Raw genomic sequence first — 12,933 nt, 5'->3', positions numbered from 1 at the left:
TTATTGTGGCAAAATATACATAAATAAAATTTACCATTTAAACAATTTTAAATTGTACAGTTTAGTGGTAGTAAGTACATTCACGGTGCTGTGCAACTATCACTACCATCCATCTCCACAGCTGTTTTCATCTGCCTGAACTGAAACTCCAAACCCATTAAATAATAACTCCCCATTGCCCCCCAGGTCCCTGGTAACCACCATTCTTTTTGTCTCTATGAATTTGACTACTCTGGGAATCATGTAGTGTTTGTCTTTTTGTGACTGGCTTACTTCACTTACCATAATGTCTTCAAGGTTCATCCATGTAGTGTTGTCAGAATTTTGTTTCTTTTTAAAGCAGAATAGTATTCCATTCTATGCATATACCACATTTTAAAATCCACTCATTGGGAGGTACACTTGGGTTATTTATGCTCAGGTGTTTTTTGTATGTTTTTGAAGGGGTATTCTGTGTGTGTGTGTGTGTGTGTGTGTGTGTGTGTGTGTATATATATATTTTTTAATGATTAGAGAGTGAATTGCCTAGTTATTAAAGAATGAATATAATAAAATTGAGTTTGATAAAACTCTACAAACCACTGCACTCTTATATGGACCCATTGTTACAAAATAGTGTTGGTTGTTAAAAGGATGATTACAGAAGACTGTACATTGTACTGTGCAAATATATATGTGTGTATATATATATATATATATATTTTTTTTTTTTTTTTTTTGAGATGGAGTCTTGTTCTGTCGCCCAGGCTGGAGTGCAGTGGCGCAATCTCGGCTCACCGCAAGCTCCGCCTCCGGGGTTCACGCCATTCTCCTGCCTCAGCCTCTCCGAGTAGTTGGGACTACAGGCGCCTGCCACCATGCCCGGCTAATTTTTTTGTATTTTTAGTAGAGACGGGGTTTCACCGTGGTCTCGATCTCCTGACCTCGTGATCCGCCCACCTCGGCCTCCCAAAGTGCTGGGATTACAAGCGTGAGCCACCGCGCCCGGCCTGTACTGTGCAAATATATTATGACCATTGGAAAAATAGCATAAAATATGTATCCTACTAGTAGTAAGTACCATAATGGTCAAAGGTTTAGTATAAAGTTAATAGAAGACCTGAGATTCTTAATATATGGTGATTGGATTATCATAAGGAAGTGTAATAGGTACAAAATTACGTGCACTTTGAAGTGTCCAAAACAGTGAAGGTGTAATATATGTTCTAGTCTTTGAGTTCCTGCACAGGTGACTTTACTAACATTTCTTTCTGTATTTTAAAAACAGTCCACTCAGTCCAGGTGCAGTGCCTCATGCCTATAAGCCCAGCAATTTTGGAGGCCAAGGCAGGAGGATCACTTGAGGCCAGGAGTTTGAGACCAGCCTGGCAGCATAGCAAGACCCCATCTCTGCAAAAAAAAAAAAAAAAAAAAAAAAGACAGTTAGTGGGGTATGTGGTGCATGCCTATAGTTCCAGCTACTCAGGAGGCTGAGTGAGGCATGAGGATTACTTGAGCCCAGGAGGTTGAGGCTGCAGCGAGCCATAATTTTGCCACTGCACTACAGCCTGGGTAACAAAGCAACATCCCGTCTCTTTAAAAAAAAAAAAAAAAAAAAAAAGTCCATTCATTTATTCAGGTTTGAGGCAATGGGTTCACTGCTGCCCACTTTCCCAGTTCACTGTGTCATCACTATGTTCCAGATATTGTTCTAAGTGCCTTACATGTATTAAGTCTTTTCCCCCTTCCATTATTTTTATCCCAATTTTTCAAAAGGAGAAAGTAAGTCACCTAGAAGTTAAGTAACTTGCCTGAAGTCTCACAGCTAGTGAGTAGAGGATCTAGGAATGAGACCCAGACAATCTTCTCTTAAGCTTTGCTGCCACTCTTAACACCTTTGTCAAGGTGCTGTCATAAGTGCTGGAGGTACAGGAATGTACACATCTGAAAATTTTTCTTGATCTCATGGAACGTACATATTTATATTTACTAAATGTATTTTAAAATTTCTGTCCTGATTAAAATGAATAAATAGACATACAAAAATATGTAGGAAAATACTATATACAGTTAGGTAATCATATGTAATTAACATATTACCATGTTATTTCAGTATTATTTAACGAACGTTTCCATTGTATGGATGTGTCATAATTTAACCATTCCCCTGTGTTGGAAAGAAATACCCAAACCTTTCCTAATAATCAGTATTGCAATGACCATTATAGCACCTCCATTATTGTCGTTTCAGATTACTATGTGAGGCTGTTTATAAAAACATTAGTTATTGGCATCTGTTTCTAACTACTTTCCTGAAGTTTATGCTTTAGCAGTAGTTTGCTAGTAGTTATTTGATCTCATAATTTCATAAACATTGTGTGTTGTAAATTCAGTAGTCAAAACCAAAACAAAATAATCAGAATTTAGTCATCAAAAAAGTGGGCCTCATTTATGTTAATTTAATTTTTCCGCTTTCAGAGCCTTTGCTCTCCTTGATACTGGCATCACAATGTATTTTTAGTGTATTAATATATACAAAGTTTTGAATTATAAATGTGAATTTTGATGTAAATATAATTCTCAAAATATTAATATAATCCGCCAAATAAGTTAATTTTAAAATGGAAAATTGGATATACCAAAAATCATTTTAGATTCTTAATATCATTTAGCAGTGAATGTGTGTTTTTCCCTATCCTGCCTGGAAGAGCCATTCCTAAATATTTTCTTCCATTCATTCAACAAATATTTGTGTACCTACTATGTTTAATGGCATATCAGATATACCTGGCATCATGAACTTTCTATATTTAGCTTATAAATCATGTATTTGAAGTACAGTGCGTAACATTTTCACATATTTAGTAGTTTCTAGTGCCTACTGTGTTGCGGGCTTTGGTGGTAAAGTGATGATAGGTTTACAGAGATGAAAGACAAAAGTTATACCCTTGGGACCTCACAGCATAGTAAAGGAAAGAGACTGTAGTAACTAGCACGGAAGCAGAATGTTTTCTAGACAATTTCATAGGTGCTTTTTTTTTTTTTTTTTTTTTTGAGACACAGTCTCACTTTGTCACCCAGGCTGGAGTATAGTTGTGTGATCTCGGCTCACTGCAACCTCTGCTTCCCGGTACCTGCCTCAGCCTCCTGAGTAGCTGGGACTACAGGCGCGCGTCACTATGACCAGCTAATGTCTGGGTGTTTTTTTTGTTTTGTTTTGTTTTTTTCTTTTGGTATTTTTAGTAGAGATAGGGTTTCACCATGTTGGCCAGGCTGGTCTCAAACTCCTGACCTCAGGTGATCCACCCGCCTTGGCCTCCCAAAGTGCTGGGATTATAGGCATGAGCCACCGCTCCCGGCCTCATAGGGTTTTTAATACACATTACTGAAGATAAAAATAGAATGCAATTAAAGATAAAGATTTGTGGTTCTGTGAAGAATACATTTGTCTGGAGGAGCAGAGTGTAGGAAACAATGTGATATCCTTTCAGGAGTGAGTGAGTGTGTGTGTGTGTGTCACATTCAGAGCCATTAGGTTGTTTTAAGGAGGAATGGGAAGGGGCCAGAGGGATGGACTAATGGGCTAAAATCATCAGTTTGAAAAGATGGTTGTGGCTACAGGCAGAGATTTCATTGGATCAGGTCCCTTGTTTCTGTTCTTCATTAGTTTCTTCCCACCTACTCTGGTAGAGTTCTTTCCTATATATAATTCTGTCACCATTATCAGCTTTCTGAAGAGTGACCTACATTTTGTAGTCTGCATTCCCCACAATCTACAGTAAATGTGAATCTTAAAAATACGTAATTTTTTCTGACAGTGGATTGAAAGATTTTCATCAGTTACATCTACTCTTTCAACCAGGAAATAGTTTCATTTTCTCCTTAGCACATACTTTTTAGCCCTAGCTGGGAAACTTTCATCTTCATTCTTTACACAAGCTGTTCCACACGCCTAGAGTATAACAGAACCTTTCTCATCTACTTCTTTCCTAGGAAGCTCTTTTTATGGCTTGCGTGTATTAAAAATTTGCCTTATCAGTCATCCTAAAGTAATTTAAATTGCTTTATGACAGTAAATGAATATATTTATTGATCAGTTATCAGTTTTTGTGTAGCTTGAGTGTTCTTTCTTGTAGCTACATGATGCCACACTTGTCGTAAAAGCAGTGTGAATTCTTAGTAGATTTAAAACGTGATACATACACTTCTTACTATACCATTTCTAAAAATGAAATATTTTTTATGTTTTTATGTAAGAAAGGTGGGGTGGGGTTAGGAGGAAAGGGACAGATACCTGCCAAGTCAATTACAGAATGGCAGTAAAACTTGATGGTTAGCCGTCTGTCTGTTCATTTTTATGAATGCTACTATAGAAGTAATCTTTAGAAACTGGAGCTGTTTTCAGTTTAATGACGTCCATGGAATTAACCGGATTCATTAATATCAGCATCAGGAGGAGCATTGTTTGAAGGATCCCCTGCCTAGTCTATTAATCAGTTTCCTTTTAGACAGGTGTACAGGTGATTTCTGGCCCTCATTCACAGAATAGAATAGTGGTCGTTGAGAAGCAGACGTAGCACCTAGTAAGTCTTCAGACCAGTCTTTTAAGTAATTTTTATTCCTTGAGAAGAAAATTGAAGAAACAATTGGGGCAAAGAGATTTGTGGGGTTTTACTAGAAAGATCTCGATAAAGCAAGGACTGTCACTCTATTCCTCATTCATATGAGGGTTCACATTAAAAATGACAGTGTTACACAGTGGTAGCAACAGCTTTTTTGTTTTTCTTAGTCATGGCAGCAGTTAACACAGTGCACTAGCAGTTTAACATACCAACACTTAAGGCCTTATTTTTTGTTTTTGTTTTTAAGTCATTGAAATTATGAGACTATCATTCAAATGGAAGCATTATAGTTCTTCAGAACCATTATGATCTCAAAACGAAAGGAGAATGATACAGATACACTGGCTGAGGTGTTTTGAGGTGCATCGAAGTGTTCCAAGCTGTGACTTACCTTAACATGTTCTTGAAGTACCATGGCGTGGATTAAAAGGTATGCTTTAGAAATCTCCCAGTGACCCCAAGGTCATGGATAGAATGAACACTCATGATTCTGTATTTAGTTAATGCATATTTAAGATGTTCTGTATTTAGTTATTGCATATTTAAGATATATAACTTTTGATTATAGATGTGATTATGGATTTATGGTAGTATTTTTTGTTACAAAAACCCATGGATTTTCTTTTTCCTTTATGATATATGGTTATGGAGGATACTGTAAATATTTTCCGTAAGTTTTTATAGTAATGGGCTGTAATTTCATTCACCAAATAGTTTAGGCATTATTCATGTATTACTCTGTAATTATCTTTTACATCATAGGCTAGTTCTCTACAGAACTGTCATTTTATGGTAGCCTGAACAGGAAATAGTTGGATGAAGTCTTCAGTTGGGGTACTAATTTGACCAAACAAAACAATTTTTATTTGGGCCATTTAGTACAGTTTTTTCTTTTACAAAGAATTTTCACTTAAAGGAAAATGAGTTATTTATTTATTTTTTATTTTTATTTATTTCTTTTTGAGATGGAGTCTTGCTCTGTCGTCTGAGCTGGAGTGCAGTGGCACTGTCTCGGCTCACTGCAACCTCAGCCTCCTGGGTTCAGCCAATTCTTCTGCCTCAGCTTCCTGAGTAGCTGGAACTATAGGCACTCACCACTATACCTGGCTAATCTTCGTATTTTTAGTAGAGACGAGGTTTCACCATATTGGCCAGGCTGGTCTCGAACTCCTGACCTCGTGATCCACCCGCTTCGGCCTCCGAAAGTGCTGGGATTACAGGCGTGAGCCACCGCGCCCAGCCTATTATTTATTTATTTTTTTGTTGAGACAGAGTCTTGCTCTGTTGTCCAGGCTGGAGTGCAGTGGCACCATCTTGGCTCACTGCAGCCTCCACCTCCTGGGTTCAAGCAATTCTCCTGTCTCAGCCTCCCGAGTAGGTGGGACTACAGGCGCCCACCACCACGCCCTGCTCATTTTTGTATTTTTAGTAGAGACGGGGTTTCACCATATTTGTCAGGCTGGTCTCAAACTCCTGACCTCAGGTGATCTGCCTGCCTCAGCATCCCAAAGTGCTGGGATTACAGGCATGAGCCACCATGCCTGGCCAAAGATGAGTAATTAAAAAAATTAATATTGTGATGATTATTTGTTTAACAATGTATGTATGCAGTTATTCATGTGTTTGTGGTATGTAGTTTTGCTGTTACTTGTGGTTACTAGTATAGTAATTCTAGTCTTCATAATACCTACTTAATCAAAAACCTTTTAAGTTTTTATTTTTATAAAATTCTGAGCGATATAATGAAAAGTTTCTTAATTATACGAAATCTTGGAAACCTGATTTTTGTACTGTGTGTTTGGTATTAAATGCTCTTTTTAAAGAGTGGTAGAAGTGAGTGAAGAATGCTGAATTAATTAATGTTACATCAGATTCAGAACTCTCTTTTAGGTAATAAAAGAAACAATATTGGGAAGACAGGTTTAAATCAATCATGGGTAGATAAGTGCAATAGAAATATACTGGTATGGTCCATGATTTTTGTCAGTTAGTCTACCTTAATGTTAAAATCCTTTTGGTATGTTAGCAGTTATATTCTTAATGGAATTTAGTTGTTAAAGTAAGATGAAACTGCTTTATATTAAACTCTAGTCTATAATGACAGTGATCTAATCAAGTTCCAAGGTAGAATCATCTGCTTATTAGCCAAGGCAGTCAATCAGTTCAATCAGGAATTTTATCCCTGATGGGACAGAATAGTATCCACCCTCTAAAAAGATATTCTTGGACATAATGGTTTCAGGATAGTGTTCAGTGTGTTGTTTACAAAATTGTTTCTTTATAATACTTGCTATCTCAACTTTAACATTTCTTTTTGGGGTAGCACTTGGGAATCCATTTGTTTTGTTTTAACTCCACAGAGGTTTTTGATGTACAGCTAGAGTTGGGAAGTCCTTTTCTCTTTGGAAGACTTTTTTTTTTTTTTTTTCTTGAAATGGAGTCTTGCTCTGTTGCCCAGGCTGGAGTGCAGTTGTGTGATCTCGGCTCACTGCAACCTCCGCCTCCCAGTTCAAGCAATTCTCCTGCCTCAGCCTCCCCAGTAGCTGGGATTACAGGCGCGAGCCACCATGCCCAGCTAATTTTTTGTATTTTTAGTAGAGACGGGGTTTCATGTTGGCCAGGCTGGTCTTGAACTCCTGACCTCATGATCTGCCCATGTCGGCCTCCCGAAGTGCTGGGATTATAGGTGTGAGCCACCGTGCCCGGCCTGGAAGTCTTTATAGCTTTGTGGTTAAGAGCTTACTTAGATCCTGGGGTCACCTCACCTGCATTTCAAATCTAATCCTTCTCTTGTTATTGTGACAGGTTCTAAGAATGACTTGAAAAAAACCAGAAATTTATATATTAGAAAAATAAGCATATTGTTATATAATTATATAATATGGTTTATATATAGATAATTTTATATATATATATATACACACAGTGCAGGTTTGGGCATGTAGGGAAGCCAGTGTCAGATTAAGTGTTGATGATTATTAAATGCCAGATTCGATTTTTTTTTTGTAGAGGGTGCGCTATTACATTTTTCTTACCCTGACTGAGTCTTGCTATTCCTAGAGTAAGATAAGCCATCACTATTTGACTGATGTTTTCAATTTTTTGGGCTTTTTCTCATCAGTGAAAGAAGGTGGCCACTGGAGTCTGCTACTTTATCCATGATCATCTTATCCTGCTGGGGTGATTTGTGTGTTTTCTAAAGCTGTGTTTTTCAAATTGCAGGCTTCAGCACATTCATGAGTTGGTCAAGAAATAAATTCAGTGGGTTATGACCAGCATTAAAGCATGTATTAGAATAGAAAATAAAATATCAGTGCATTGAATATAGAAAAGAATGTATTTCTTAAAACTTGTTTTAGTTTTATCAAAAGATTGAAATAAAATATATCCACATTTATGTGGATATTGTTTAGCTCCACTAAGTGTATGTTTCCCTTAGTCATAGACGTCCCTTTTTTTTTTTTTTTGACGTCCCTTAAAAGTGGTATTAGTTTTGTGTTATTTTGCCTTCTGAGAGGCAGTGACCAGCTTAAGTTTCAGTATGTTTTCTAATGCTATGCCATATCCTCTACATTACTTTCAAGGGTCCTCCTACCATCTTTTACTTTCATTTTTTGAAGTAAAGTTGTTAGAGAATATCTAAGGAATAGAAAGAGAGTAGAAGAACATAGCAGCAGTGGCTTTTGAGTAACACTAACCAAGCCTGTTTTATTAAGGAGAGTGATGTAGTATCTCGCCCCTTGGCATGCATTGTGATGGTTATCAACTCATAGATAGTGGTTTTCAAACTGCCAGTGGTAGCACACTCTGGAATCAGTTTAGTAAGTTGCTGCCTCCCGTGAACCCCCAACCCCCAAATGAAACAGAAAAGAACAAAATAGAAAATGTTTTGAATGTATCACACAATATATACCTTTCGAAAACTTCGGTGTCAGTGGCATGTGTATGTATGGGATTGCAGAGACTAATTTCTAGTGATTACCAACTGGAAAACTATGAAACTCAGTCTAATAAATTCATATTGCCAAGCTGACCTCAGCCACAAAAGCTTCAGATATCTAAGACAAATATTACCAGATCAGTAGTTGTTTTTTTTTTTTTTTATCTCTGATGGTGCAGTTAGTTTGCTGTAAAACTTTCGTTTTGTTTTGGTTTTGTTTTTGTGTTGCTGTATCGTTTTGTTGCTGTATCGTTTTGTGTATGTGTTTGTTTGCCCTGGTAAATATATATATGTATTTATTTTTATTTATTTTTTGAGATGGAGTCTTGCTCTGTCACCCAGGCTGGAGTACAGTGGCGTGATCTCGGCTCTACTGCAAACTCTGCCCCCTAGATTCAAGTGATTCTTCTGCCTCAGCCTCCTGAGTAGCTGGGACTACAGGCGCATGCCACCATGCCTGGCTAATTTTTTGTATTTTTAGTAGAGACGGGGTTTCACCATGTTAGCCAGGATGGTCTCAATCTCCTGAACTCGTGATCTGCCTGCCTCGGCCTCCCAAAGTGCTGGGATTACCAGCATGAGCCACCGCCCCCCGCCTGTCTTGGTAAATATTTAAAGGTTCATACATAGGAAATTTACAATACATCCTAGTTGTGGAAGGATTTACCCTTGGCTTTGCGTTGATGGAAGAAACCCATGCAGTTTAAAAAAAAATACAAATAGGCCGGGTGTCATGGCTCACGCCTGTAATCGCAGCACTTTGGGAGGCCGAGGCAGGTGGATCACAAGGTCACGAGTTCGAGACCAGCCTGGCCAATATGGTGAAACCTCATCTCTATTAAAAATACAAAAATTGGCCAGGCATGGTGGCGGGCGCCTGTAATCCCAGCTACTTGGGAGGCTGAGGCAGGAGAATCTCTTGAACCCGGGAGGTGGAGGTTGCAGTGAGCCGAGGTCGTGCCACCGCACTCTAGCCTGGGTGACAGTGTGAGACTCTGTTTCAAAAAAAATTAATTAATTAATAAAATAAAAAGAAAATACAAATAAAATGATGATGCACACTAAAACCTATCAGTTCAGGTCAAGTGCAGTTGCTCACGCCTGTAATCCCAGCACTCTGGGAAGCCGAGGTGGGCAGATCACCTGGGGTCAGGAGTTCAAGACCAGCCTGGCCAACATGGTGAAACCCCATCTCTACTAGAAATCCAAAAATTAACCAGATGCGGTTAATCTCAGCTACTTGGGAGACTCAGGCAGGAGAATTACTGGAATCTAGCACACGGAGGTTGCAGTGAGCCAAGATCATGGCACTACACTCCAGCCTGGGCAACAGAGCAAGACTCTTGTCTCAAAAAAATGAAAAATAAAACCTCTCAGTTTCATTTTTTATATATTAGGACTTGTTTGTATAATAGGTGCTTCTTCAATTCAGAAGGCAAATATAAAATTTAAAGTTGCAAAAAATTAAGCATAAATCAAATACATTACAAATATTGAAGGCAGTTAAATGTTCAAATGTTAAAGCTTCTGTTTTTGTGAAGACTTCACTAACATTTAAAATTTTATTTTTCTTGGATTAGTTCCTGTGCCTACTGCAGTGTCTTCATAACAGCAGATGTTTGCTTTATAGATTCATTGAGGATGATCACAGAGTTTCTGGTGAATATTTTAAAATAAATAAGGCTTCAAAGCAGGGTGGTATCAGCATATGTATATTTTAAGATTGTCCAAAATATAGTTTCTTTCTCCTTAGAAAACAGTGAAAGGATGAAGACTTCTGGTAAATTGTTTCACAGCAGTGGAATTTGTACATTAGTTTTCTACACTTGGGAGTTGAAAAATGGAAGAATTATTTGCCAAAAGAGGAGGACAAAAGATAATACGCATAATTCATCTTTTTCTGCAAGTTCTTGGAAATTTAGTCAAAGTACATAGTTCAGTTCTCTGAATTGGGCATGATATGCTCTTCAGAAATCATGGTTTGAAATTACAGAAGATAAATAACCTCTCCCAATCAGTGTGTTAACTACCCTGATGATGGTTGCTTGTCTTTGTACAGATGTGTGCAGGCATACATCTTTAGTGGTGGAGGCAGTAAATGAAAACATATGGATTCAGAGTATGGAAGAGTTGAATTCATTTTTTTCTATTGCTTTGTTTCACCAGATTCCCCCTATTCCACATTAACCCCTTGTCTTCTCCCAACTCTTCCTACTCTTTTCCATAGCGTTGTTTGGCTTTTTGGCATTATAAGAGGATTGCTTTTTTTTCCCCTTAAGTTATGTTTACTCACTTCGTTGTCACCACTTTCCACCTCATGCGGGTTATCCTGTTGGAAGCACAAGGTTTTATGTTGTCTCTCTGTGGAATTTGTTTCTTCAAAGCTTTGTCTCTTCCCTTTGGTTGTCATCATGCATGATAGCAGCTTGTATTCTTTTTCTTTGGTAAATTTCTCCTCCTAGAGTGTACTTTAGAAGGAAACTAAACTGCATTCTAGTTTAGTTGGCCCCAAACTGAGATCAGTAGCCAGAGATGGCACCCAAGGGTGATGAGGGGATTAAAAATGCCTGTAGAAGTGTTGGTGGCCGCAGCTAAGCAGCTAGATTAATCAAATGTGCATGAAATTTAACTTTAAATAAACTCCTTTATTGTTGAATTTTCTGTGGAAAAACTAATTTGAGTGAGAAATTCTAGCCCTGGGGCAGGGATAGGCCAGAGATAAGTAACACAAATATGCTTATAAAATGGGGGTGACTGGGTGCAAGCAGAACACACTGAAAGCATTCATATTTGAAATAAACAGTCACTATTTCTGTAGGGAGCCAATTTTCAATCCTTGGTCTACTTTCCAAATCTATTCTTTCCCCCACCCTCATTAGCAGATTTTGCTTATTTTGTTGACTCCTGCAACTCCATCCCCTGGGACAGTGAATAGTCATAACAGGTATTCAGCAAATATTAGTCAAATGAATGAAGTTTTGATACTACTAAGTTTTTAAGACACGCATCTATCCTGTTATGGCAGAACAGGTCATACTCTTATTTACCAGCCTCGTAATTTACAAACTGAGAGAATAACTAGATATATAAGAAGGTAATCTTATTTTGAAATGATTTCAATTTCTAGAAATTTGTCATCACTGATCTCTTGTGAGTTGGGGATTGGTACATCTGAAGGCCAAGAATATCTGAGTGTGTTATGCTAACATTGAATCAATATTGCACTTACAAGATTTCCCTTACCAAATGATTTATCCAGTCTTCACAACAGCTCTGCAGATTGCTAACAATTAACCTTCCTATTTTACAGAGACGGAAGCGCTAGAATAACTATAAAAATGTTGGGATTTTTTCTTTGTTTGTTTCTTTTTGTTAGAAAAACCTGGATTTTGAGGAAGCAAAATGTGGAAAGAGTTTATGTAATAATTCACCAGATTTTTCTCACAGTGGTAGATATCCAAGTGTGAGATTATTTGATTGTGATCTATGCTCGTATTCCACAGAAGAAAAGCTCTGTATTTCAACTAAAACATTTCCATATTTGGGACTGACCAGATTTGGTTTGTTAGGAGATGGACAGTTGCCCTTTTATGGCCACTAGATACTCCATTGCTCTCTTTTATTTCTCTTCAACTTGGTGGCTGTGACACTCCCTCAAACAATCTTTTCTTTCTCTCTTTTTTTTCACTGCTCTTTTGTACTCCAGTATTCTCTGCTTTCCTCCCTCTCTCTTCCAACCTTCCAGCCCCTTTCTCTCTCTTCTCCTCCCATTCCTCATTTACATGCAGCCTGAACAAACAAAAGAGTTTGCTGTACATTCTCCCTGTAAAAGAATAGTATGTGAACATTGCTTTTGAGTCAGCAAACTGGGCGGGTCAAGTGAGAAGTTATCTGACTAAAAAGGATCAAGTCAGGAGGGTGCTGGGAAATAGCATAAATCTTAGATCTTAGGAGATTGTCCAAAAAGGAGAGAGCTGATCCAGGATGAGTAGTAGTTTTCAGAATAAAGGCCTTGTCGAATATAATAACTGGACCAGTGGTTTTAATTTTGGAGAAATACTAGAACCAAACCAAAACATGGATAAATAGTAGGAAAAATTAACAGAATGACTCACTTTCAACTTGATTTTTGTTCCAAAGTTCAAATTTTTACTTAGAATTAAGGTTTTTTTTTCAGTCTGAAATTCTGCTTTATATCCTGAGCTTCTAACATTTTAAAAGCACAGATAATCAATTTGTTAACTAATAACATTATGTTTAATAATATTGTCATTATTTTCTTAAACACAGTGGTATATTATTGTTATTACAGTAAAGAATTGCCTGGGTGTAATTGCTGGAGACCTGAACATGGTGTATCACATTTTCCGATCAATTAGTTTTAGACTCAAC

At 37.6% G+C, this 12,933-nt stretch overlaps 1 protein-coding gene across 7 annotated transcripts in view; it reads left to right on the top strand.

Moving 5' to 3' along the window:
• LOC115830379 (recombining binding protein suppressor of hairless) overlaps positions 1-12,933 on the top strand; it is a 115,126-nt gene that overhangs the window by 36,527 nt on the left and 65,666 nt on the right. For 2 of the 7 annotated variants that reach the window (XM_030800818.1, XM_030800819.1), the window contains exon 2: positions 4,849-5,031. The exons of 3 other annotated variants lie outside the window; for them this stretch is intronic. In XM_030800818.1, coding sequence (XP_030656678.1) covers positions 5,015-5,031 — 17 coding nt within the window. In that variant the 5' untranslated portion in view covers positions 4,849-5,014. Of the gene's footprint in view, positions 1-4,767; positions 5,032-10,158; positions 10,201-12,933 lie in introns of those variants that run through there. 2 more of the 7 variants (XM_030800820.1, XM_030800823.1) reach the window with 2 other exon arrangements.

Source organism: Nomascus leucogenys, chromosome 20 (assembly GCF_006542625.1).
Source record: "Nomascus leucogenys isolate Asia chromosome 20, Asia_NLE_v1, whole genome shotgun sequence".
NCBI classification, from domain to species: domain Eukaryota; kingdom Metazoa; phylum Chordata; class Mammalia; order Primates; family Hylobatidae; genus Nomascus; species Nomascus leucogenys.
The sequence above is the reverse complement of the archived record's forward strand: the minus strand, read 5'-3'. Positions and strand labels throughout refer to the sequence as shown.